Source organism: Syngnathus leptorhynchus, chromosome 8, assembly GCF_054491065.1.
Source record: "Syngnathus leptorhynchus isolate UIUO chromosome 8, UIUO_Slep, whole genome shotgun sequence".
Lineage (NCBI taxonomy): Eukaryota > Metazoa > Chordata > Actinopteri > Syngnathiformes > Syngnathidae > Syngnathus > Syngnathus leptorhynchus.
Genome location: NC_141202.1, coordinates 8,983,118 through 9,009,950, shown reverse-complemented (window position 1 = coordinate 9,009,950; position 26,833 = coordinate 8,983,118). Strand labels below are relative to the sequence as shown.

Genomic DNA, 26,833 nt, shown 5'->3' with positions numbered 1-26,833 from the left:
GGCTGGAGGATGAGGAGGAGACGTCGAATGTGGAAAGATTCGTATTTTCCTTCCCTTGGATGGAGGGGTCCGCCTGAGCCGGAGATGGTCTGCGCGTCAGGGTGTAAGATTGGTTTGCGCCCTGGAGAAGTGCGTTTTGCGCTCTGGACTCCACACAAGAGCAGAGCCTGTTAGGCCGATTGAAACACGCCCCCACGGTCGCCCGGTGCTTCCCAATTTCATGACATCCACTTGCAAACACGGAGCCAAAGGCCATACTAGCGACCCGGGAATCCATGTGGGAAAGTTTTTGTTGTGGTTTCGCAACTCATTTATTTATTGTTTCCCTGATAGATCCTGAAACATGCAAAAATATGCGTGCCTACAAATATTCGAATGCCATTAAAATAAAACCACATTCATAAATGATGATTTAAGACTCGTGTGGGATCAGCATAATTCTTCACGTTAATGAAAGCTTAAAATAGTCTTGAGTCCAAAATGTAGATGGGATGGGGACAATAATGGTCTTTATCTGATAGTCGTTGGGACTAAAGCCTCCAAGGACATATCTGATCAGATTAGATAACATTTTACGTCTAGATTGTTGAAAAGTACTTACTAGTGATCATAAACCTGTGTCAAAATAACCATTATCAATGATGCAACCATGGCAAAATATATTTGCATGCACTTTTTTTGTTTTGTTGGTCACTTGACACATGCACATTATGAAGAGTGATTTCGCATCCCATTAATTAAGAGAATTGAGTGTACCGATCCTTGCCAAACTTGCAGAACACCGGAGTCCCGTGCAGTACAGCTGGTCAATGACAAACATGCGTTTAGAATGGCTTCAGCGACCTCTAGTGTCTCATTGTTCACCATTGAAATGAACTGCAAACCTTGGTAAAGTCTGATCAATTAAATGTCTCATACTCCTCTCAAGAAAAACAGTAAAAGGTCTTAGAAATTGAAAAGTGTATTTGTGCACGTGTTTAATATACTATAGTTGCGTAGTTTTACTTTTTGAAACAAAGAACTGAAATAAATGAATTTATATACTTTGTGCCTTTGTGTAAGTAGACATACCTATTATGTCACACGCACTTGTAGTCCCCAATTGGAACAGCAAGGTCAATTCCTCTTTTTTTGTTTTGTACTGAAAACATTTATGTTTCTAATCAAAAGTTGGATTGGATACCATGCAAGGGTTCAGAATTTTAGTTTTCTTTCATAGTATTTATACATTATTATTATTATCATTATTAGTAGTAGTAGTAGTAGTAGTTGTAGTAGTAGTAGTAGTAGTAGTAGTAGTATCATTACTCGTAGCACACCACTAAACAAAAATATCACGGAAAAGGAATATATGCATACTATTTTGTACCTTCCGCCATCTAGTGGAGGAGCATTTTGTTGTTCTATCACGTCGCTTACACAATGCGACACATGGCTTCTCTATTTCATACAGATATGCAAAATATGTTGTATATTATCTGTCATAAATAGATTATTTGTAAACCAATTACATCAAATTGGATAATTTCTTGAGACACGCGCATAATATAGCGTCCACAGCACAGTATTTAGATATGTAAATAAAAAATAAAAAAATATGTAAACCACAATACAATTACGTGAGCAAAAACGAACAAAATTGGTGAGTTGTTTTTTTCGGGCTATAGCAACCTCAGCTGAGGAAAAAGTCATTACTCGTTACTTCCAGCAGAGGACATCAGTGACGTCAAAACGTTGTTTGTTTGGTCACGTGCTGGCAGTCAGATCAAAACATAGCATCATTGTCTTATTTGAATCTGCAGAGTTTATTTACAACGATGAATAGAGAACGAACATAATGAAAGCCACAAGACACGAGCAACTCCACTACCACCATCATGTACCCGTCGTTCAGTACCATGGAGAGCGATCTTGAATTGCATCCAAATAATTGCGTGTTCTTAACTTGTAACATTTATGCAATCGTTATTTTATTGATTCTCGATGTCGATGTTGATCCCATAGGATGGATTACATGTGCCGTTCCATATTTGCTCATCTGTCAACTCCGTCGTAACAGTGTAACAGGCGCCTCAAGAGTTAATGCGTTATGTAACACCCAGAGGATGCTCGTCATCGTGTGCGCGCACAATCAGAGGTCCAATGGTGTATGGCATCTCCGGGTCCATCTGTACTCTAGAACACAACCTGGTACCAGCAACTGGACGTGTATTCGTGCGACGTAACTGTCTTCGTGGGACCGCTGCAAAACATCAGGTGAGCATATTGATGGCGTCATTTGTATCAAGAATATTGTAAGGATGTTTCTGAACAAATGAACTGCGCACATAAGAACAGGTGTGTGGGGGCTGGAGGGGGGGGGTCTATGTTGTTTATTATGAAAATCCAAATAATGTTACTATTTGGAGACCGGTCTGAAATAAATTGTGTTGTGCATGTGTTTATTCCAAAGGGAAAACACATTTAGTTGTTGTAGGTGGGGCATCAATACAAGGAAAACAAATTGAATGACGAGTTACAAAAGAAGGAAATTTTGAAAAAATAAGTTGAAGACCCCTTTTACTGTTGTTAGTAATTAATTCGGAATGATTGCAACGGTCTAATAGCGTGATGACACCTAGAGAGAGAGAGAGAGTTTTATGAGGATGATTCAAAAGCATTACTGTCTCAGTATGACGGTATGATGTGATGACGGCATCTGTTTCAAAGTCCACAATCTCAGTTACATATTTTGCTTGTTTGTTTATTTATTTAATTTAGGTATTTATTTATTGCTTTGTACCATACTTGCAGAAAATCTAATGCAAGCATTTACATAAATTCACATTGTACTAGTTGAATATTATCGGTGATGTCCATATAAGAACGATTCAAAACAGGGGGCTGACTGAATTGATGGAATAAAGAGATCAACTGCTTGACATGAGTCCATGTGTGGATCATCATTCGAAAGCAGTTGGATTGGAGGGGATTAAAAGATTTTAAAACTACACTGTTTAAAACGTGCACATACAAATCAGTTTGTTTACACAAAATGAAAGGCATGCAGAATTTGAAAGCCTCCCTCCCTGTTTTGTCAATTGGTAACACCCACACTTAACATTTCAACATTACTAATGAAAGAAATTGACAAGGTGTCTAAATGTGGACTGAAATGCTCCCTTCCTCAGCATTCCCTTTGTTGCTAAGACTGTTGCTAAGGCACCGGGGTAAATGCTTTTCTCTGCTTGATTCTGTTGTGCATCTGATCATGTACCATGCCACTTGGGTTGGTGAGGATATTGAATCTAAAATATATAATGGAGGTCACCTAGATCTCTGTTCTATTTTGAAATCTGACAATGAAAAATGGAGTTTCAATCCCATGGCACTTTGCTCTATTTTCACCATCCTTTGTGGTTTGAATTAAGAGGCTGTCATCATCTACATACAAAATCGTCTTGATTTACTTTTGGCCACTAAATGGTTAATACATAAATGCATATTAAAATCTCAATAAATATGTATTGGTGAAGATAAAAAAAGAACAAATATGTAGACCGGACATTCTAGATCAGAGCCAAGCAGGAATAAAATCTCGGGGTCAATTACATCATAGGAGCACTGAAAGATGCATCACATCTGCACTTATGCAACTGACCCATTAAAGGAAGCTGTTGAGAAGCAGTGCAGCGAACAAACCAGAAGTGATGACTGTAGATTTTATTCAAGCATGAGAAGACATTCTGCATTATTTAGCTTCAAAGCATTAATACAAAATGTTTGTTCTTTGTTTAGCTGTGTGTGGGGGGAGCTAATCCACGGAGAGTTGATTTCTCCTTTGGTCTTTGCTTTATTTTAATACCAAAATTCCACCTTGTTATGAAAATGTTCTGGTTTTGCTCATGGGTTAGGTTGGACAGTGGTGTGATTTTAATGGGGAAATTTGGCCTTACATAATCATAAAATTGAATTGAAATCATTCATGGAGTGTGTGTATTCCCCTCATGCTTGCGTTGCTTTTCTACGGGTTCTTCGACTGCCCTCCACAACCCCAACCCATGCATTATAGATTGACTAAAGACTGTCAACCATTCAATGGTGTAACTCGACTCTTGCCCATCTGGGATCTATGCCTAAGGTTTGTCATTCTGACCGGGGAAAGCGAAAAAAAAAAATGTCATCCGTCCATCCATTCATTTTTAATATCACATATTCTGTTTACAGAGAATTGGAGGCTACCCACCCTGGAATGATCACTTCACATATTGAAAAATGATCATTCACAATCACATTCTCACCATCTGAGTGGGAACTGAGCACACATTGTGTCATCTTTAAAGCTGGCATTTAATTCAATACAATTAGAATTTGGATTTAATTCTATCTTGGTTAAATCCGATCATTAGAAAAGATCTTTGAGATAGTGTGAAATGCAATATGGATGCCCTTTTAGAATTTTAGTGTCAATACTCAGTTTGTTTCATAAGGTGGTAATATTAGAATGTGTCGTCTCTGTACTTCTTGTGACATTTGTGATGCAACCCAAAGCGGGCCTTTTTCTTTGTTTACTGTTTGTCACTTCAATTCAAAATTCAGTTCAAAACTATTTTTTTTTTGTATGTGTGATCAGTGAGAATCTACTACATGAAACACAATGGGACCATTCCAGGAGTACGAGGTGAGTCGTTATGAATTTGTTCTTAGACATCATTTGGTATGTTTAATGTACTACAGTACATATTGATACCAAATGCCACTCAATGGATGTGAACTTCATACAAGCAGGAAAAGAAGTCTCCACAGAAGGGAAGCCCTCAGAGTCGTATTCCACGTTTGGTCCTCCATCCCTTCCAGCCAAAGGGCAATGGCTCTCCTCTTTCTGACTCTCCTTTCTCAGAGGAAGAGGGCAAAGAGTGTGACATCAGCTCAGATCACTCCAAAAGAACAATCAGCACCAACAGTTTTTACTCGGGTAAGAATTTCTGTGCCAAATATCTGTCTGTCTGTCTACTTGAGCGAGTGATATGTAGATATCAATGTAGATCTAAATATATAAATATAGATACAGTAATATCCATAGATACGCTTAAAACTCCTGAGTCAAAAACAACCCAAATTGGATTGAAAATTGGACCAGCCCAACAAAGCAACCATTTTTTTTTTTACAAAACAACCCCTATTTATTTTTTGCAAAATAACTTTTCTAACCCATCTTCCTGGGTCGTTCCAATTTTTAACCCAGCAGTTTTACAGGTGTGTGTGTGTGCTTAAGGTCAAGCTCTCGTGTGTCTGGTTTTGGTTATTACTGTCTGTGTGCCTATCTACAATATAGATGACACCGGCTGCCCCACTAGTCAGTCTGTGTCCCCCTCCAAAACTCCGTCAGGCTCAGAGGAGAGTGCCCACAGCTCGCCAACACTCCCCGAGCGTAAGACCAAAGTGAAGAGGGTACGAGTCATGGCTGAAGGCAGTCGCGAAACACGGAGTACGCCAAAGCACAAGAAGGCACTGAGGTCGGCCATGAAAACCAGAGGTAAAGGAAGAAGCAACATATAGAACATACACATACGTGTTTATTGTTTTTAAAAGAAAACCTTTCCAGTCTCAAACAATCTCCATGAAATTACAAATGTATCAGCATCTTACAAAAACTGTGCCAACTAAAGGAGAGAATCATTACTCGTGTGTTTAACCTTAGGGGAAGTGACTCTTCTTCCATCTTAAATCTGCAAATACAGTTTGTGACACAAAACACCATGGGGGAATAAACTGATTGGTCAATGGAAAATGTTCTGGAGCTGAGGCAATCACGCTGATTAGTGGGAGGTTACTTGACTGGGTGAACGTGAACAGACTTTCAGCCGACTCCCAAAGTGGAGGAGAAAATGGTTTTCCCCAATTAGTTTGACACTGGTCACAGCACTATGGTTTTGTTTGATAACAAGAACTGTCTCTCAGGTTTGGATGACATTTTATTTTCAATTAACTGTCAGATTTGTTGCCCTTAGCTTCAATCTGTCTATTAATAATCCTTTTGTGTCAATCCTGCAACCCGCTGAGCTTGTTTTCTCGATGCACATTGATGACTTGACAACCAAAGCAAGCATTATTTGAGTTTGTAGCCGCCTGTCAGCAATTGGTAACATACAATTCTTCCTCATGCAGGAAGTGAGGCAGATTTTAGCTCCTCCAGCAGTACAGGGAGCCTAAAGAGAAGAGAGAGCCTCACCAAATCTGGAAAGAAGACTGTCTCTCGCAGGTATCCTGATTTTAATATACTCCCAAGTTTTTAATTAATTCAATGTGGAAGAATGTTTTTAATTTTTTGCATTATGTTAATTTACTTCATTATAATTACTTCACATTGCCCACATCAGTTTGCTCCCAGTCTTCAAACCGGCAGGGAGCCCGTCCTCCAACCGTGATGCAGCGCTATACGCTCCCTACCAGACTCCACCCAGAGCTGCATTGTCAACCAATAGTAGCAGCTGTAACTCCAGCCCTACATCCAGGTACATATTTTTATATTTGTAATATGTCAAGCTATGTTTTTTTTTAACACTTTATCTTGTTTACAGTCATATGAAAGCTGACACTAACTCATTTTATTTAGGGCAAAGGGTGTGGGGGGCATACTAGATTTATCAAACCCTGAGGTGACTAGGGCATTGAGTGTGAAGTTATCAAACACTTTCAATTTCTCAAGCAATAAAGAACATGCGTCTTGTATTTCACTACATTTCTTTATTTCAATTGTATTATTTGTGGGTGAGATACAGAACACTTTCATCGAAGCTTCAAGTTTCAGTTGAAAGAGACTTGGTTTTGTTCTACTTTGACCCCAATTCCTCATCCTCTACAGGGAAAAAAAAAAACACATTATTGGAGAACCATGCCATGCATACAATTGGTGTCGAGATATTTTTTTAGGATTCTAGCCCGATCATGTTTTTAGATAAACTAGAATCCTGTCTCTTGTCTGCATGCCAGTAATCCAGCATCAGACATTAATTCTCTGGCTCCAGTAAACATCTGTCCCGGCAAAACCCTTTCAGACAAATTGCCTCTTGCATGCAGTGATATTGGTGTTTTATAATAAATGGTTGAAGTGTTTTGTTTTGAAATTATTTCTCTCTCCAACAGGAGAGTAAACTTCAGCCGCTACCATTCATGTGGCGATAACCATGGAATCAGACCTCCCAACCCTGAGCAGTACCTCACCCCTCTGCAACAAAAAGAAGTGGTCATCAGACACCTCAAAACGAAGCTCCTGGAATCTGACAACAGGGTTCATGACAGGTGAGCTAGCATCCAGTGGACTGATGATTTTAATTACGTGTGTGTTGGGCGTCATAGATGTGAGATTGTAGATGTGATGTAATAGCCACCTCCTGAAGCTCCACTCAACTGACTTTTTGTCTGACATCCACTTGGTAATTACATAAGCCCCCCCCCCCCCCCCCCCCCCAAATGTCATAACAATGCTCGAGTTTGGTCTTGCATGAAACGTTCTTCTGGATTCAGCTTTGGAATGAATATTTTATAGTGCTTGGTTTGGCTAGTGTGAGATAGTTGGCAGTTGACAGGAAAGTCATGCAATGCCTTCCTCATCTTCAAATGATGTTTTTGTTATTTTTTAGGGAGGCAGAAATTGTGGATCTCAAAGGCCAACTCAGCAGAATGAGAGAAGACTGGATTGAGGAAGAGTGTCATCGGGTTGAGGCCCAACTGTCCCTCAAAGAAGCCCGTAAGGAAATCAAACAGCTGCGCCAGGTTGTGGAGACCATGAAGAGCAGCCTGATGGAAAAAGATAAGGGAATACAGAAGTACTTCATCGACATCAACATCCAAAACAGGAAGCTGGAGGCCCTCTTGCAAAGCATGGAACTTGCTCAGAGTGGTGCCAACCTTCAAGAAGACAACACACAGGAATTCCTCTTTCAGAGCCCTGATAGAGTTGGGAAAAAGATAGTTGGGGATGAAGAAATTGGAATGGAGCTAGGAGATCATGGAGTGGAGGCCATGGCTGACAGTGGGCTGCTAATAAATGACGAGATGGCCAACAGAGGTGATATTTTGGAGCAGGTCTTCATGTCCACTCCAGTAGATTTTCATCTAGACTCCATCAACAAGCCGAAACCTGGGATCGAATCAGGAATGTCCATATTATCGGAAATATCAAATTCATCTCCACCAGCCATACTAGATACCGTCAACAGCTGCGCTTCATGCTCTGTTAAGAAGACCGAAGATAAGAATCTCCAGACTGACATAATGCCAATGTCACACGAGCTTCAGGCTCTCCTTTACCAGCTTCTCCGACTTGAAGGGAGTAGAAGTCAGACTTTGTCCATCTCCAGCACTGTTCTGGGTCTCCCAAACCTGGACACCCCTACTCCACTTGTCAGCAAAGTCATCACAACTGACTCAGGCATGGGCGACTCAGAACTGGTGGAGAACCCGCGGTTCATGGATGAGCTGGATTTTGAGGTGAGCACAGAGAAACAACATCCTTCACCAGGACCGGGTGTGATCACCAAGCAATACTGGAGCAAGAGTTTTCTGGTGGATCTGGTTGCCGTCGCGGCGCCTGTGCTCCCTACAGTGGCTTGGCTATACTCGCGACACGGTGTGGATAAAAGCACTCCAGTCAACATTGCCGCTCTCATTAGAGGCTGTTGCATCATGGGATTGCACTCCCTTCGTCGCATTGCTCACAGGCCAGATGTATAATGGCTTCTGAATTGCAGGCACACGGCTCACTTTGAATTAGAAAGCACTTAAGCATTTTTTGAGAATATATACCGTATATTTTTTGCTCTTCCTGAACACCTTTCCGCGGTTGTGAGTTCATCACTATATTTACTATGAGTTTAAGCAAAATGACAAGGAAGGGAATATTTATTAATGAGTGTATAGTTTATTTATAGTTTCTCAATAAGATGATCATTTGGGTAGATGGTTTTTCTTATTATTGTTTTATAGATACCGTCCCAGGTCATCCTTGCTGAAAATCAAAGCACTTGTTCAGTTTTGGGGAAACAAAAGATGGAATGTCTGTATCTGTTTTGTAATGGTGAGTTGTCCAAAAATGAACTTTATTCCTTTAGCCAAAGCTTTAATGAAAAATCAATTTATCCTCTTTATTTCCCCCAAATAAGCAGAGATTTATTACTGTAAGTTGAACCTTTTGTATTGTTAATTGAAAGTTGATGTTTCACAGCAAATGACAGTTTGTGCCTATATGTGCAATACCTGTACCTGTGGTTTGCATCAGATGTCCATGTATATTATTAAAGCATGATTAATACAGTGCCTAGAGTCCTGACCTTTTTTTCTAGCTCCACAAATGAATGTGGAACCATGAGACTTGAGTGACTCCAGCTAGAATTTTGAGATGAGCCATAATCATTCATCTTTTTTCTTGTGAGCAAAATTAAAACAGGGATAGAAATAATGTGTGGTCATAGTGAGCATAACTGTCTTTGAAACAAGCAGCATAGTGAACAATTTTTCATATCAGATGCTTTAAGATGTTTCTTGCACTTCTAGTTTAGTGTCAAACTAAAACTGATTCAGATTTTTGATGCATTGGACTCAAACCTGCAAAGTTAATTCAAAATGGGCATTAGTGTGCATAGTGCCCATTTGGTAGTCCCACAAGCACTTTAGCGATTTCATTTCATTTTCCAGTCTGCTGTCATGCAACATTTGCAAATTTACAAGCGCTGTACTTTCCAAACATATTTCATAGTGCTCTGTTGAGATATTATTTGGTCACTTTAGTTTTTTTAATTCATATAGGCTTCCCAAGAGCCATTACAGATTCAATGCCTACTTTTACACAATGGGCATTGAACTTATGTTCAATGCCCATTGTGTAAAAGTAAACAATATAACAATATTATTTTTATGGGCTTTTGTTGAATGCCATTTTATTTTTTGTGAGGAAAGATGATTTGGGATAAGTTCCGATGGCGATCTGATGTCAATTTTGCATCAAAGACGTGTGTTTAAGATCAATATGTTGTCAAACATCCTGTTGATTTTGACTCATCATATTGATATTTAATTGACATCGGATGCCCACTGGGGTGTTTTTGAATGATGAGCATGGTTATGAAACAATTAATTGAACTAGTGTCTCCAGTCACCACTGTACATCACTCTTATGTAAGAGGCCTATAAAAGTTGGCAAAAATCCTGAATTATTTAAGATGTTAACATGAATATATAAAAGGGAGCTATCCAGACTTTACCCAAACAGCATTCCCATGCCTCCTCAGCTTGGATATAAGTTTTCTTAGTATTCTTTTTTCACATCTTTTAAGCGTCAACAGGGTAAAGTGCATTAAATCCACTGGCACGTCAACTAACAGAGGCAGAGATCATTCAGTCAAAATATTCATGAGTCCCCCTCCAGACCTGCAGAGGGAAGAGAAGAATCAACCACATCACAATTCAACAAACTTCCTGTCAGATGCCAGGGACATATTGTCTACAGATCAGCATGTGAGCTCAGCTGGGGGAAGAAACAAGGGAAAGCCTGTTCGTGAAAAAAAAAAAAATGCTTAAACAGAGAAAGCAAAGAGAAAAAAAACATTTAAACAGGGAGCGCTTATTGCTTCAGAATGTAGTCGATTCACCAAGATTCATTCATTTGCACCGTCTTTCTTTGCAAACTCTGTTACAGAACTGCATTTGGTCATTACAACTCAATTTATTTAAAAAGCATATTATTCACCTGAATCTTACACGTTTATTCAAAATGCTGCAAGAACATATTTGATGATGATGACTTTAGTAACAGTCCTGTTTTTAATAGTCAAAGCAAAACAATGTAATGTACATCAGAAAGAATACATAAACCATAAATCAATTTCTTTGATTGAACACACCAAAAGCACCATGCAAATCATTTAAACAGGGAGCGCTTATTGCTTCAGAATGTAGTAGATTCACAAAGGCTGCTGCTTGCTTTCTTTACTCAAACCTGGTCATAGTCTTGGTACTAAAGCTGAATAATTGCCAGTATGCTGAAGCGATCCTTGATTTCGCATCAATCGCTTTCAAGACTGCAAACCACAGAATTGTAAATTTCACTTCACAAAGGCTGCCAGTGACAGTCTAATCATAAATGGGGGGCTACAATAAGTTATGTAGCTACTGAAAATGATTTATTCCTTATAAATGGCATCTATAAAACACTATTCCAATGAAATTAGAATGTGTGAAATTTAAATAAAAACAGACTTACAAATGATTTCCAACCTATATTTAATTGAATATGTCACAAAGTTAAGATATTTTTAGGTCAAATTGCAATTATTTTATTTTTTTAGGAGTGGGGGTGTGATGGGCAAATATTGGCTCATTTTACATTTAATGCATGTAACAATGCAAAATCATTGACCTATGTTTTTATTTATGCTTTACACAATGTTCATGCGGTTTGTATTTGTAATATTGACTAGATAGTGACTGCATATTTTTCCATCACAGTGTGAAGCTCATGTTAATAGCCATGTTGTTACCATAGGAACCCACAGCTTTAAATTACAAGACAGCATATGCTATTGTCTTTAATGATTAATTTTGCAATGGTACAGAGCAAAAAAATCATTAGGGAATTAAACCTTTTAAGCAATGAAACATAAAACAAAAACAATTAATAAGCAGACCAATGTCACAGATAAACAGCGATTCTTAAAAATAATTACACCTTTTTTTTTAACCAGTGTGGTTAAAAATAAGATAAAGAAAATAAATTGTACACCATAAATGAAAAAGTTGTACAGTACAGATTTGAGTTTATTTACACACCTTGACCAGGTCCTGTGCTTACTAGCACATACACCTAATAGACAGGGGGGATAAATATTGAAATTCTTAAAGAGCAAATGACTCACAAACATGGTAAAAAATGCAGTTTGTGAGCAACCCCAAGGATTAATTGTTGTAACTCAAAGATGGACGAGAAAGGCGGCTAGACAAGAACAGGTGACTGAAAATGTAGTAGTGCAGCACTTCGCAGAACTTTGGATGGTTTGATGACTTTAAACAAACTCACAAATGATTCAGTGTCTTTCCCTTGAGATCCTCTGGCTCAAAACTGAGCACTGGCAAATGTTACGAAAGCTTAACAGCCATCTTCTGCTCTTTCTTCATCATCCTCTGAGCCTCTTTTTCCATCTTCTTCCTCTGTTGCTCCATGGACCGCTTTTCTCTGTCAGCCAATTTCTGTTGTCTGTTACAAGGATAACAGTTTACAAGATTTATAGATCAGAAAACATGTCTATGTAAGTTTGAGTACAATAAATGTCACCTATGTTTTTCCCCTTTTAATACACAGTAGTGGTACATGATGCTATCTACTGGTCAGAGTGAACATACACGGCCATCAGTACAGTAATAGATGCTTTACCTGAGCACCTCCTCTGCTTCCCAGGTAGCGTCAGACTCATCCTCCCAAGCATTGGTGTCCCCCTGCCAGGTGTCCATTTCGCCAAGCTCTCCCTGTAGAAAAACAGACAGCGAGAATTCAACAGCATAAATACAACAGAATGAAATCTCACTGTTCTGTTTTTGCATTAAAACAACACAACCAACCACAGGCCCTGTTTGGTAACGAAAACTCTTGGACTGAATAAACGACGAACTTTTCTTTTCATGTCACGCATCAAACGGAGTGCTATTTAAAAACAGAGCACATCATATGAACACTTTTACTAGAATTTCAAAGAGGTGGTGAGGTTGTGGGGAAGCCTGAAAATCTTGACGCAACTGTTGAGACTCAGACAGACATAGTGTAATGACAAACTGATGGTGAATGACAAAACATTTCTAGCACCTATTTTATGTCATGCATTTGGATGTTTTTGTGTGTCGGTCTATGTCATATTTAGCTTGAGCTCAAGTTTTATTCCCCCTACTTTTTTAAATTCGAGTTTGACTTTAAGGTCTCTTATGATCATGCACAACCATTGTGCACCTTTCACACTGCCCATGTGAAATGTCCATTATTTTTAATTAAGGAATGGATTTTTTTTAACAGACTCATCGATTAATTGGAAAAAAAAAATCAACAAATTAATTGTTTATTCGAATAATCATTAGTTGCAACCCTACCCTATTTACTCAACAACAATGTTACCTTCACTTTCATGTCTTTCATGGCTATAAACAGAACGCATGTCTGAAGCTTCAGAGATGATAAAGGATAACTCACTGAAGGTGGACAGAAAGTCATCATATCCTGAGAGACTGCCAGTCTGCTGGAGAAACCTGCTGACCCATCAGGCACCAGGTAGTTCAATGGCTCCCTTTTCTTTAACACTATCTGCAAAATGGAACAAGCCATACCACATATATAAAACAGTAATTATAAACCCTTAAATGTTTCTTTGAATCTGCAACTGGATGGATTTATTTACACTACATACGTATATAGTAACATAGAAATTTGAAACAGAATTTGCCATACACCGCTGATGGCAAAAATAAAAATTACTCCCACGCAATGTTTGTGGCGCCTTGCGTGGTGGTCTTCATAATTGGTACTTACCTTTTTGTTTTTACCTTTTTCTTCATTAAACTCAACATGTTGCCATCTATTAAATAACAGCATATGGACAGAATGCAGAAACTTCTGATGGTTTATAAAATTATAAAGATTTCTTTGTGATGTAATTATGATAAAGATATAGGCTACCTTCTGTGTTTTCCTGATGGTTGGCGTCATGTCTTTGAAGTAGTCGGGCTCTTCAATCTCAGTGGGTTGAGGGGTAACATTTCCATTACCACCTTCAATCTTAATACTGGTTGGAGCATCTTCATCCCAAGAACTCCATTCTTCAACATCTGGCTGTGTGCAGAGAGGAAAACACCAATGGGAAATGCACTATGATAATAAACCTTAGTCTGCCCTTGTGTGTTTTTTTTCTTACCAGGCTATAGTAGATGATTAATTTCACAGAGTTACTACTAACCTGTTTTGGTACGGATGATGAGAAATCCACTGTGGTCGGGAGAGTTATTTGATCCCCACTGAGCTTTCGGCCCCTTCCACTCCTAGTTTGTGGGCAAACAATAACAAAAAGAAAAAGAAAGGGTAGTTAAACAGATCAACAATGTGCAACTGGAGGCCTGCTGCAAAAGCCAGGTTAACCCCTTGATTAGTGAAATTAATACATAAATAAAAAACATGACTATTATCAAACAACCCCACTCCCCCCCAAAAAATTCTTCAAAAAACATTGTTAATCAGTCAATATACAGAAATGGATATCCTTGAATACCAAAAATAAACAAATATGCAAATTATTGATTGTTACAGCTGCAGCTGTTGTAAAATGCACTATATATAGTTGTATGGTATTGTGTAACACACGGCTGTAGTTTTAACATGACCAACCACCGCTAGTTGGCAGACATGTCTTAGTTTCACTTATTCTGTTCTATAGTACAGTACATGAGGCCTAATAATTGATTTCAAATGTGCAATTTTATGCAGGACAAACACGGTATGTCAATTTAACTAATGGTGGTTTCTTGTTTGGCAGCTTTAAGCTGTCCTTGAATTTTTATGTGATCTCTTTTAACAGAACACGATAAATAATGAAGTAATCTTGTTCTTTGTCACCCCTTCTCCTTGGTTTAAGTTGGTGGATCTTTCATACATGTATTGAAAAATGCATTGTCAAAAAATAAATGTTGCATGTTTGCACAGATTTTGTTAATATTTTAAATAGTATTTTGTCATACATTTGGTTAGCAGTGATGAAAAATTGTGCCCTTCGCCAGCAATTAAGACGCCCATCCCTGGTGCAGAAAATGGATGGATGGATCGATGGATATGTTAGGGGAAATTTGTTCAATTACTGATGCCCAACCACTACAGCTATCATATTAGAATAATACTGATACAGTTGTCCAAATAGCTTGTTTGAAAGTTTTTGTATACACTTACCTGCATATCAATCTCTTAAAGAAAGACAGCAAACTGGCCAGGCATGTGCAGATCTTAAACAGACGGAATTGAGTGATGGCCATGACGAAATTGAGCTGGTGAAAAGAAGAATCACTTTTATCATTCTTGTGGATTTGCTGTCAACTATCAACAACTATACTGTAATGTTAAACTGTCAATATCAAGCAAAGCACCGAATGTAGTAAAGAGAACATAGAATGTAACGTTTGTGCATTTCAAGGCTCTCCAGCAAGCCTTCTCTTTATTATCGATCGTTTCAATAATTCAGCCACAAGCAAGAAAATTACCGTATGCAAAGCTGATGTTTCCTTTTGTGTTGCTGACGAGACAAGTTCATTTATTTGCCGACTGCTGCATGCTAGCTTAGCCAATAGAAAAGCATTTTATTTCCAAATCCCTCAGTAGCCTAGTGGAGTGTGATTAGATTTGCTAGATATTAAATGACGGCGAGGTCACAACCATGAAAGAAATACATACTCCGCTGCTGTTTCATGACAGAACTCTAATGTCGTTGCTCATCTCTGTTGCGCAGCTGCCATCTTGGAGCTCAGTTGGGAGGAGCAGGAACAAGGAAATAAGAGACTACGTACTCGTAACCTGCCTTCATTCATCCGTTCAAAAAGTGTCGGAGTTCGCGAAAAAAATTACATTATTTTTGCGTCACTAATCAAAATTATTATTATCAGCAGCGATGTAATGCTGCATTCGTGGGAGGTCGGTAGGGCTGATTCCGATCAAATAGTTTGTTGTTCACGATACATGTTTGCCTCCTGCTAGGCTTCCTAATCATTTCCTAAATTTATAGAAATAAAAGAATATTGTATCTTATCTTACATTTCACCAAATAACTCCAGGTAGGAACACAACGGCATACCTTCATGCAGTTATTACAAATTATGTTGTGTTACGTGAAGTTATTTCGAATAACAGATTTTTGTAATAATGATTGAATTAAGCTAAGTATATGTTTATAAACTGTAAATAGTGTTTTGCCTTTTATGTATTTTGGCTTTATGGGGTCGCCATTATCACCTGACGTCATATTAGCCCAAAAGTGTCAGCCCAATGTAGCCAATCAACACGCGAGTAAAACGGAAGTGCAATATTTAAAAACTTTCAATTGAGTTTAGGGCGAAAAACATCGCTCGACCTGATAACTCAGTTAAAAAAGGATTAACGTGACTATCATCTCCACGGTAAGAGCCCTCAAAATATATGTAAGGGTAACCATCATACGATTCGTCCATAGAATAAAGTAACGGAGTGCAATATTTGGAATATAGTGTTTGGCGCATCTTAGGACAAGGCCTGGTGTCAGGGGTGGGACTTGTGTCTTGTCTGACATGTTGGCAGTGGTAGGGCAAACATATCGTTCGACTTCGGTGATATAAGGATTAACGTCACTGTCATCTTTGCATGGTGAGAGGCGATAAAATATTTAGGCATAATAACTCATGCAAAGTCAATAGGAGCAACCTAGCGTGAACAATCGCTGAACAAAAACAAAACCAAAATACATGTACAGTGTTGTCTGGACAGACATGTCGTGATCTCTCACTTTAGATGGAAGAAGCGCGTACGGAGAGAATGCAGAAACTTGCCATGGTTTGTCAACAGCTCAACAAGATTAGAAAAAATCTCAATGAAGGTACTTTGAATGCTTTGTTATCCTATCATCTACTATACACAGGCCTCATCAGCTCTTTTGATTTCCATGACTTTCAGATGACACTGATAATATTAACCAGATCATCAGTTTAAATTCATCTGAAGCTTGTCTGTCATACATGATGAACCTGGAGAAGAAAGGGGACCCACACTCGGATTCGAATCATCTCACTCGACTCATCAGTTTTTACACAAGAGTGTTTTCGAATATGCCACTTGGACTACACTGCAAAAATGAGAGTTACGCCAGGATGTTAATAAGATTTGCAGAGTTGAAAGCGTGAGTGACCTTGTTATAAATCATGTGCAAGTGTTTTCCCTTCTTTTCAATACTAGTACTGTGGTGCCGTATTTCTAAAAGGTATGATTTAACTATTCTGATCCTTTTATTTCTGTATGTATCTGCTGCAGTTGTGGCAGAGTTTAGGACCAAGCCTTTCACCCAGAAGACCTGCTTCTGCCACACGGTGCCATTTTCATCTGATAATCATGTTTTTCATTTCGTAGAATTCAAGATGTCAACGAGGCTGAGGCCAACTTCAATTTGGCAAGGTCTCATAGTCAGAACTTTGCATTTGTTCACATCGCACATGCAAAGTTTGTGCATTCTCAAGGTACAAACATTTTCGTATTAGTGTAAATTATCACATATCATCTGACATCTTTTTTTTTTCGTCATCAGGCAACATAAAGAAATGTATGTATATACTGCAAAACGCAATTGAACTGGGTGCCGAACCAAAAGAACTACTGGAGAATGCCTTGCTACGTTTGCAGGGAGAAAAACATCGCATTTTCCCTCCGGATGACAAGGAAAATTACCCATGTAAGAATCTTTTCTTTCATCTTACCAATTAGTTTCTTGAGCTACCATCCAAATTCAGTTATTTGTTGTATTTGAACAAATTGTACTGTGCATGGCTGACACTGGTAGTTGGTTGTAGTCTGTCCATTTTGTGGAATATGCCTTCTTATTTGAAGATGAAAATGTACAATAATTGTCATTGTATTTTTGACAGCTTTGTTAAACAGTACTGCTGATGATGTTATTAAAAAAGGCTCAGAGTTCCAGAAAGTAAGCAGGATATCGGATGGGACAGGTGAATGGCATCTCTCAAGCAATGTCAATTTAGGGTAAGGTGAATGACTGCTTCCAACTTTGAACCTGCTACTTTCCATTTGGAAAAACATGTCACTTTTTTGTTCTCTTAATCACAGAAGTAAAATACTCAGTGTATCATCAGACCAGCTGCAGAACCGGATAGCTGCATCTCAATGCAAGAGTCTGGTGAGAATTTGATTTATCTGTGTTGGTCTTAATTGCTATTTATTATAAGTATATTTGTTGGTGTTGAAGTCAGTTTTTTTTCCCCTCTTTATATATTAGGCAGGCAGACTTCCCAATGTTCCTTCCTCCATCCCAGAAAAGAATTGTGATGGCGGTGGTGATTATGTCAATGAGAGCCCATCAAATAGCACTGATGGATTAATTATAAAGAAATTATACAGGTATATTTTCAACAAAATTACTAGTTACAAATTACCTGCATCTCTTCTATGATTAAAAAAAGTACAGTCTAAAAAAGCAAAATGAGATATCTATGACAACAAATGTGTTGTGTGTAAATGGTGTCTTTGTGTTTCAGGCAAACGTCTGGTTCTCATGAGAGCACAAAGCTTGGGTTATTCTCGGCAAAGAAAGCCCCTGACGATCACCACTTGGACAGCTTTCCGGTTTGCATTTTATATTCATGTTTTAGTATTCCTGATCACAGTTTTTAGTGCTCAGTTCAGGAGTGATGTTGTAGCAGGGGTTACAAAAAAAAGTATATAACATGTCTATTATTGCAGACACCATCTACTACCCCGGTAAATGGCCCTTTTGAAGTCCAGGACTCCGTGGAGCCCATGATTACTCATCTTAATGCAGATGATCCAAAGAATACCCTCAAATTAGACGGTAATAATAGATGGTGTTGATACCTACATGCCTGCATAATACTGGATTGACCAAAATGTGTTTCTATTCAGGGAAGGGGGTGACTTTTGTCTGACTTTTAGCTTTGTCTTTGCAGATGTAACTTCCGATTTTGAGCAAGTCCTTCTGTCAAACTCCCTTGAGTCATGTTGGACTTACCTGGTTAACCTTGAAAAAGGAGGCAACCCTCATACAGACATCAATCTGCTTAATAAACTCAAGGATTGCTATTCTAACATTTTCATACGTCTGCCCATAAGAAAGTACAACAAGAACTCTTGCTATGCAAGATTACTGATCAAGTATGCAGAACTCAAGGGGTAAGTGTTCACTTTGTACTTTTACTGCATTACCCTGTAGTGTGTTTCCTAACCTTAAATAATGATTCTCTGAATCATCTCAATTTACTAACACTTTGACTTGCTCATAATGAAATCTGGGCCTGTTGAATTTCACAAAATGTGGATATAGTAGTCGGAAGCCATGACTTAATGGCAACCCTGCTCACGAAGGGTTATTAATGGGGGTGCACAATTCTTTTGGACATGGTTCTCAAATTGGTACAACAGGTGTTTGTTTGTTGCCCACCACCACCTTCATTTTTTGTTTTTATATATGAAACAACATTTATTTCATGTTTAACAGTGAAGCAGTGCGGGAGCTCTTGAAGTGACATGGGGGAAAATGTTTCTCATTCCAACGGTCTGTTTTTGAAACGTTTCTCATTTAATTTTTTTGTTTTTCTCTTAAAGCATTGATGACCTTGATGAAGCTGAAGACCATTTCATAGTTGCAAGATCCCAGTGCAAATCATTTGCATTTGTGCATGTAGCGCATGCTCAGTTTGTGGCTTCTCAAGGTACAACAATGCAACATTTATGCTGATTAAAACAAGCTGTAAAAGCATGACAGTTTGTTTGTTGATTGTAAATCAAATTCAGAACACTCTTTTTGTCCTCTTTATTCAGGCAATGTGAACAAGGCGATTTCAATCCTGCTCAAAGCTCAATCTTTGGATGCCAAGCCAGCTGAGCTGCTGGAGGTAGCGTTGCAGAAGCTGAAAGCTGGAGAGAAACAACTTGTTTCCACCGAGAAAGAGCAGCTCTCTCCAGGTATTCTTGAAGCCAGTTATTGGAAGGTCTGGACAGCAATGACATGCAGAGGGCCATGAGCTTTCTTATAGCCTAATTTTTTTTAAATTAACTTGCCAACATTGTTGAATCCAAGAAACCCAGCTCCCTGATAAGATTGCTGGAAACCAAACCGTGGAAGATCCCAAACCGGCCAGCAAGGAGGGTGCATCAGTTGCGGAATGGAAGATGACAACTCAGAAGGATATTATTGCGGAGGTTTGACATCTTTATACATTTTCTACAAAAAGACGTTTGTTGTCATGAAATTGCCTGATATGTTCGGTGTAATGCTGCAATTGCAGTCTCAAGGTCACCTAACTAGTGTCAGGCTGGAGACCGTTGTCATGATCTGTGATGTTTTCAAGCCAGAGCAGCCACTCCTAATTTGCAACATATTTTCTAATTCAACTTCCTGTCAAATTGAACTCCTTTTTGCATGCTTCTTCATCTTCTTTTCAGATGAAACGTGTAACACCACCTGATTCCAAACAGATTCCTCATGTGGTGAAATCCATCCCGACTCCATCTCTTCGGCTTCCATCGACATTAAATCTACGGACTCCAAATAACTACAGAAGCACATGTGCAAATAGGTAATAAACACGACAGTTGAATATCATGCATTTATTTGTCTGTGCCTGCTTAGAACCCCAAAACCCTTTAGATTTAGATGACAATTATGAAGCATTATTGTTGTGTGAATTTTTTTTATTGAACAACTTTTACAACTAACTTCTATTTTCAGCTTTATTACTCCTATTGTAAAGAGAGCCCCGGCAGTGTTGTGTTCATCTAGAGATGCAGCACACAGAGTTGAACCTGTTCAGCAGCCTTGCACACCTTTGAATCACTCAACTGGATTTCACATTCCTCAGGTACAACCTTTTAACTTGTGCAACAACTTTATAGTAAAACCCTGATCACAATTCTGATCATTTGAAGTACGCAAGTGTACTGGAGGAGGGAAACGTCTAACAATCTCGACGTACTTCCATTTCCAGTTTGTATCACATTCTGTCTGCATATGTGTTACCGGTATTTCAATTAACACAATTCAAAACTTACTATACAACTGAAAAAATAAAAGGGTATCAAATTTGGTACAACTTAGTATAAAAATGTCAATAACACAAAACTGACATATATTTTCTCATACCAACAGGCTTCCCTCACATCAATGTTAAATGACTCCATTACCATTAAAGGCAAGCAGTTCTTCATTCTTAAAATGATTGGACGTGGTGGATCCAGCAAGGTAAATGATAACAGAAAGGAAAGATATAGGATGAAACTGTGTTGTGCATGATAATAATAAGTCTTGACTTAAAGATTTTGTTTTTGCTTGTTTTTAGGTGTACCAGGTCCTGGATGATAAAAAACAGTTGTTTGCAGTGAAATACGTAAACCTTGAGGAAGCGGATGCTCAGACAGTGGAAAGTTACAAAAACGAGATTGAACATCTGAATCACTTGCAACAATACAGCGATCAAATCATCAAGCTCTACGACTAGTAAGTACACAGACTGCTTGGAAAGAATTCCATTGTATAAAACTATGAATTATTCTGTTCATCACTTTAGCGACTCTGGTTTTACTATCCCGCAAATTTTGACTTGTACTTCATATTAAAGGGAAATGCATAGAAATGCAGTATGTAACAGTTTTTTTAATGTTTTCATGGTCCTGTGTTTGTAGTGAAATAACAAATGACTACATCTACATGCTGATGGAGTGTGGCAACTTGGATCTAAACACTTGGCTACGTAACCAAACGACTGTCAATCCACTTGAGAGGAAGTTCTACTGGAAGAACATGCTAGAAGCTGTCCATACTATTCACAAACATGGTGCTTTTTTTTTTTGTTTCGCTCATCGTCCCTCATTAGACTTGCTAACATGTATTCATTTCAAACCAATCTTATGCAAATTTTTTCTCTCGAATGCAGGCATCATTCACAGTGATTTAAAGCCAGCAAATTTTGTCATTGTCAATGCATCACTAAAGCTCATTGACTTTGGCATTGCAAATCGCATACAGCCTGATGTAACAAGCATTATGAAGGACACCCAAGTAAGAGCTTATTTTTATAGAGTAGTTAAAAGTCATTGAATGTTCGATGTACAAGTGAAATAAAACATGGTAGGAGTAAATGCATTTAGAGTTATTGTGTAATAGTTGTCTTTCAATCACAGGTTGGAACTCTGAACTATATGCCCCCTGAGACAATTAAAGATACTTCATCCCAGCATGGAAAAGCACGCTCAAAAGTACTTTTTCCCGTTTGTTTATTCAACATTATAAGAAACACCTTTCTGATTGCAAAAACGTGTTTGATAACCCTTTGGGTGTTTTTCTTTTTTTCTTTCTCCCTCAGATTAGTCCAAAAGGCGATGTGTGGTCCCTTGGCTGTATCCTGTATTGCATGACCTACAGAAAGACTCCATTCCAAAGTATCACCAATCAAATCGCCAAGCTGCATGCCATCATCGATCCCAAACATGACATTGAATTTGCTGACATCTCAGAGAAGGATTTATTGGATGTTTTGAAAGTAAGTATATATATATGTGTGTGTGTGTGTGTGTGTGTGTGTGTGTGTGTGTGTGTGTGTGTGTGTGTGTGTGTGTGTGTGTGTGTGTGTGTGTGTGTGTAAATTTGTCACAGCTAATATGGTCTTTTGTTGGACAGAGGTGCTTGGTACGAAATCCCAGAGAGCGAATATCAATCGTGGAACTGCTGGAACATCCGTACCTGCAACTTAAACCACAAGTTTCTCCGGAAACAGGTATAGACATTCAACACACTCATGCATACAGTAGCACCTATAATTTGGAATGTAGTGAAAGTTAAAATTAGATTCAAAGGCTCATTTTGTTGAGAACTATGTGACACATTTTCAACTCTTTCAGAACGTCCATGCAACAGTGATCTCAAGAAAATACTAACTGACCTTGCAGCCCTCCAGTCTCCCAATAGCATCATCAGAGCTGCTAATGTAAGATTTACTTTATCAATTGTCTGCTCTTTTTCTTCAGCCATGTTATCATCTCACACTGTTTTTCTCTCAACAGAATCTGGCCAAAATGTGCAACAGTGGCAGGAAGCTGGATGTGGCAGAGTGTGCAAAGTCAATTAGCTATGTAGAAAAATAAATGTAAATAGGCTTGTGTGTTTATTCAGTTTTTTGTTTTGTTTTTTACTTAGATACAATGAAAATGCAAATTCTTTTATGATATTGAACAGAACAAATGTAAAGAGGTTTGCTTTTTTGTTTGTATTATTTGAAAATGCTAATTCTGCAAAAATATTGAACAGTACACTTTTAGAGGTAAAAATGTTCATCATTTTAACTTCATTTCATTGTCTGTTTAAATAAATTTACAGTATTTTCCTCAAGATGTGTCCAAGTAATTTCAAATAGTGCTATGCCAAACTACAGAAAGGTCATTTCATCTTCATTTCATTGTCTGTTTAAATAAATTTACAGTATTATCCTCATCATGTGTTCAAGTAATTTCAAATAGTGCCATGCCAAACTACAGAAAGGTTCACCATTACACAAAAGAAAGTTACAGATAATTTATTCCCGGTTTTGGTTCGTAACTCAGACTCAATGTGCTTTCCGATTGAAAGTTGGAAACTTCCAACTTTCCCACATTCCCCAAATGCAACATTATAGTCTATTCAAATCATACGTCCATGGTCATATGATGGAAATGATTTGCGTACACGCCCCCTCTTCTAACCAATCAAATCACTGTATGTTTCTGAACTACCCATGCTTAAAAGAATTAAGAGGGTCCACTTTTGCAACAGTGATACAAAAAAAACCACTTACATAAATGCATAATTTTTTCATTCGTAGAAAAGTAAGATTGAATAAACAAAAACCAAAAGGTTACAGATCACTTGTTTTATCAGCTAAGGCTCTTTGGTTTATAGAGGTGGTCAGTTTAAATAGACGATCTTCGTAGTTTGGTTCCGTATTGACGGGTCAAAACAATAATGGCGGCTGCAGCACGACTTTTCCTTCGAGGTGTATACTCTAAACTTTCTGTCTCCTATGCATCGACGGTACCGCAAAGCCCATTTGGACCTGCATTGCTGAAACTGTCACCGAACTGCAACTCCGATCCCAAAACACAGCGTAGACATGCAGCACACTTTACCTTCCAGCCTGACCTCGTCCCGACCCAGTATGGTGAGTAGCTAGCAGCTGACAGCTAGCTTTTGCCTCACGCTCCGAGCACAAAAGAATGCCATATTTTATTGTCAGTCATATAAATTGTAAAATATCAGTTTGTTTAGAAAATCTAACCTTTTCTGTTCACGTAAAATATTAACCGATCTATTTAATCAGATCTATTCTCTTTCTCTCATTGTTTTTGTTGTGTCTCTGTTTATTTATGTGTTTTACTGCTGGCAACAGAATGGTTCCAACTTTCATATACACTGTTCTACACGGATTGCATTTGCAAATTGGCATTTGAGAAAATGGATGTTTGCCTCCTCTTGACAATAAACTATGGGGAGAAAGAGTTAAAGCGACAATTAATATAATTATAGAATAAAATCTACCTGTTTGTGATAGTAATGCACTGCCACACCTGGACCGTTTGTAAGCTTGTCGATCAAATTTAAAACTAGTTTCTATTAAGCAACACAATTAAAATCAAAAAGTAATTTCTATTTTTTTCCCTGTAAATTAAAGTACATAGTTGATGAAAACTCTTAGATGACCCATGTCTTATATTCAAAGTATGCATCATGATGGGTTTTTAAATCAGAGCAAAAAGAATCCATCCATCCATCCATCATCTGTACCGCTTGTCCCCATGAAATGTTCATTGGGGCTTTACGCTGTGTAATTTTCTTCGTAAGAATAAATGCCCAAATGTGTGACAAAAGAGTTTAACGCTGTATCTTCACAATGGAGCACACTACACGGTTCTCAGTCTTTGTGTGTTTTTAGAAATTATCTTCTAAAATTTCTAATGCATTCAGTCATCAATGTCTGAATTATAATAAATTATATTTATATAAAAAGCTGCCGTCAACTGAAAGCCCAAGTATTAACTTTCCTACTACTTTACTTCCTAACAGGTACTGTCTAAATTCTGCAGTTTTTGCAAGTTACAACCTGTGCGCTCAAATACTTTGTGCACCTCACTGAGGACAGGGTAATGTAGGCAGGTAATGTACTAAAAGTATTTGCCAACCGCCACAAGAAAACAGAAAGAAATGGAAGAAGAACATGGCAACTAATGTGCAACGTATCGCTAATTTAGTATGCGCTTCCTTTTGTCGAACCAAAACCCGTTTCCTGCCTTACTCAACTCAAATAATTAGAAGCCAATGATTTTGTGCATTCCTTGGAAATTTTCAACTGAATATTTATTGTATCAAGATCTAGCATGTGTTCTCATTTTTAATCTTACACAAGTAACTGGGTGATTATGATAGAAGTATATTAAGCAATATTTTTCTTGTTGATCTTTTTATATGTGTACGTTATTGTAGGACCAACACAGAAGATGAATTTTTTCCAGTCAATTACAAGTGCCTTGGACAACACTCTTTCAAGTGACCCCACAGCAGGTATTTTGTTAATTTTTTTTTTTTTTTTTAAAGATGTTTTTTTTTTTTTAATGTATTAGTTTTTACACAGTATATCATATTAGACAAAAGTCCTGTTCAACATGAAAAACAAGAAGTTAACCTCATGCTTCATTTTACTCATCCCTCTTTTAAAACAATATTACATATTCTACTATTACATTCAGAAAGCTGAGAATATGAAGTTTAATATCCATAGCGACATGTTTTGTTGGTGTAACATCTCAGACACTTGTACTGAAATAAAAAAAAAAAAAAATGGTGCAGCTTGTCACATGTCATCTAAATACGCTAGTGTATCTAGATCACTTGTAACAAGCCACACCATTTAGTGTATTAATTAAAGTTCTCGCTGATAGTGTCCAAATTACCCATGCAGAGGGTGTGTGCACTTTTTTCTCGGGAAGTATTGTGCACAAAAAGAACTGCAATCTCAACACTTCATCAAATTGAAGAGTTGATCTCAAAATTCTTTGTAAACCATTAGCTGAAGAATGATGGACACTGGTGGAAAATAGTTGAATGCTACCGATTCAAAAATGCTTGTTTTATGTTTTTGTTTGCATAATTTGTGAGATTTATGCCAAACCCAACACGTATGCCTTATTCATTCGAGCTAAATGCTCCTTAACAACTTTTCTTTGTTAAATCTGGGCCCATTTCACTTTGTCAATGTAATCAGACCCTAGTCTGCTTTCAGTGTTTATATGACTGTTTTACATCCCTCATGCAGAGCAAAATATAATTGTGCGTTGTTTATTTGCAGTCATCTTTGGGGAAGATGTGGCTTTCGGTGGAGTGTTCCGATGCACAGTCGGTTTGAGAGACAAATACGGTAAGTTTAAACCACCTCAACCAACACCATCTATTTCTTCACAGTCAAAATGAAACGTTAGCAGCAGCTTTCTCTCTGCTTTGCATTAATTGTCCACAAGATGGCAGCAGAGTATTTAAAAACCCCTTTCACTTTCTGCGGCTCCAGTTTGGAGTTCACTGTTCACCTAGAGGACCAAAAGGACCCTTTTGCAAATATTTCTTCAGCATAGCCCCAGAAACCTAATATGTGACAGTTCTCTATGAACAATACAGCTGTAATTATTGTTAGAGTTATTGCCTATTGTATGTACCTGATAATCTTATCTGTGTGGCATTGAAATGAAATGAAAATTAAATACATATTGTTTATTGTACTGCTTGTAACTGATATGGCAAAGACGTACTGCAGGTATAAATAAATTTTAGCCCTGACTAAAACATTAAGTTTAACTACATTAACCGCCACAGCATCAATTACTTCTTTGAAACTTGAATGGGATTAAGTTATTGTGACTTGTGTGTCTTTGCTCCAATCAGTTAAATGTCAGCTGTGAAAAGGGAACTGCAGTAATATGTAATGATTAAAACACGATATATAGCATTTATTTCTATGTTGTGTGGCTTTGAAAGCATTTAAGGGACAGGACAAA

At 38.0% G+C, this 26,833-nt stretch overlaps 4 protein-coding genes across 7 annotated transcripts in view; 3 read left to right on the top strand and 1 right to left on the bottom strand.

Moving 5' to 3' along the window:
- Positions 1-5,782: 5,782 nt before the first annotated feature.
- sybu (syntabulin (syntaxin-interacting)) lies at positions 5,783-9,296 on the top strand. The gene is made up of 5 exons (XM_085919109.1): positions 5,783-5,940; positions 6,148-6,241; positions 6,360-6,494; positions 7,126-7,281; positions 7,623-9,296. Exons 1-5 carry the CDS (start codon positions 5,907-5,909, stop codon positions 8,713-8,715), a joined length of 1,512 nt encoding a protein of 503 aa, XP_085775235.1. The 5' UTR covers positions 5,783-5,906; the 3' UTR covers positions 8,716-9,296.
- A 1,946-nt stretch (positions 9,297-11,242) lies between these two features.
- On the bottom strand, positions 11,243-15,756 carry ebag9 (estrogen receptor binding site associated antigen 9). 2 transcript variants are annotated; one of them, XM_085918781.1, is made up of 7 exons: positions 15,449-15,756; positions 14,951-15,045; positions 13,971-14,052; positions 13,694-13,846; positions 13,211-13,321; positions 12,407-12,498; positions 11,243-12,229 (listed from the first exon to the last, which is right to left on the bottom strand). In XM_085918781.1, the coding sequence occupies exons 2-7, from the start codon at positions 15,031-15,033 to the stop codon at positions 12,112-12,114; spliced, it is 639 nt and encodes a 212-aa protein (XP_085774907.1). In that variant the 5' UTR covers positions 15,034-15,045; positions 15,449-15,756; the 3' UTR covers positions 11,243-12,111. The 2 variants fall into 2 exon arrangements, with proteins under 2 accessions (XP_085774907.1, XP_085774908.1); XM_085918782.1 differs by lacking the exon at positions 15,449-15,756 and adding an exon at positions 15,259-15,437.
- Positions 15,567-23,147, top strand: ttk (ttk protein kinase). 2 transcript variants are annotated; one of them, XM_085918780.1, is made up of 25 exons: positions 15,567-16,167; positions 16,535-16,619; positions 16,697-16,919; positions 17,147-17,253; positions 17,322-17,465; positions 17,659-17,773; positions 17,858-17,927; positions 18,027-18,148; positions 18,286-18,373; positions 18,491-18,599; positions 18,715-18,937; positions 19,370-19,476; positions 19,586-19,729; positions 19,845-19,966; positions 20,210-20,343; positions 20,496-20,625; positions 20,913-21,005; positions 21,103-21,260; positions 21,446-21,597; positions 21,697-21,821; positions 21,944-22,018; positions 22,126-22,302; positions 22,440-22,536; positions 22,661-22,746; positions 22,823-23,147. In XM_085918780.1, exons 2-25 carry the CDS (start codon positions 16,535-16,537, stop codon positions 22,901-22,903), a joined length of 2,967 nt encoding a protein of 988 aa, XP_085774906.1. In that variant the 5' UTR covers positions 15,567-16,167; the 3' UTR covers positions 22,904-23,147. The 2 variants fall into 2 exon arrangements, with proteins under 2 accessions (XP_085774906.1, XP_085774905.1); XM_085918779.1 differs by lacking the exon at positions 15,567-16,167 and adding an exon at positions 16,191-16,390.
- A 404-nt stretch (positions 23,148-23,551) lies between these two features.
- Positions 23,552-26,833, top strand: part of bckdhb (branched chain keto acid dehydrogenase E1 subunit beta) — a 31,470-nt gene continuing 28,188 nt past the window's right edge. The window contains exons 1-3 of one of the 2 annotated variants that reach the window (XM_085918890.1): positions 23,552-23,952; positions 25,272-25,349; positions 26,134-26,202. In XM_085918890.1, the coding sequence (XP_085775016.1) occupies positions 23,757-23,952; positions 25,272-25,349; positions 26,134-26,202 (343 nt within the window). In that variant the 5' untranslated portion in view covers positions 23,552-23,756. The remainder of the gene's footprint in view (positions 23,953-25,271; positions 25,350-26,133; positions 26,203-26,833) is intronic. The other variant, XM_085918889.1, reaches the window with a different exon arrangement.

Bases quoted from the DNA above. Each gene is read 5' to 3' on its own strand.
- sybu (XM_085919109.1), top strand. From the start codon at position 5,907: ATGGTTTTGTTTGATAACAAGAACTGTCTCTCAG. The intron at 5,941-6,147 runs GTTTGGATGACA...TTCCTCATGCAG, and splicing joins TAACAAGAACTGTCTCTCAG to GAAGTGAGGCAGATTTTAGC. The intron at 6,495-7,125 runs GTACATATTTTT...TCTCTCCAACAG, and splicing joins AACTCCAGCCCTACATCCAG to GAGAGTAAACTTCAGCCGCT.
- ebag9 (XM_085918781.1), bottom strand. From the start codon at position 15,033: ATGGCCATCACTCAATTCCGTCTGTTTAAGATCTGCACATGCCTGGCC. The intron at 13,847-13,970 runs GTTAGTAGTAAC...CTCTGCACACAG, and splicing joins CATCATCCGTACCAAAACAG to CCAGATGTTGAAGAATGGAG. The intron at 12,230-12,406 runs GTAAAGCATCTA...TCCTTGTAACAG, and splicing joins GAAGCAGAGGAGGTGCTCAG to ACAACAGAAATTGGCTGACA.
- ttk (XM_085918779.1), top strand. The intron at 18,149-18,285 runs GTATATTTTCAA...TTTGTGTTTCAG, and splicing joins ATTATAAAGAAATTATACAG to GCAAACGTCTGGTTCTCATG. The intron at 22,747-22,822 runs GTAAGATTTACT...TTCTCTCAACAG, and splicing joins GCATCATCAGAGCTGCTAAT to AATCTGGCCAAAATGTGCAA.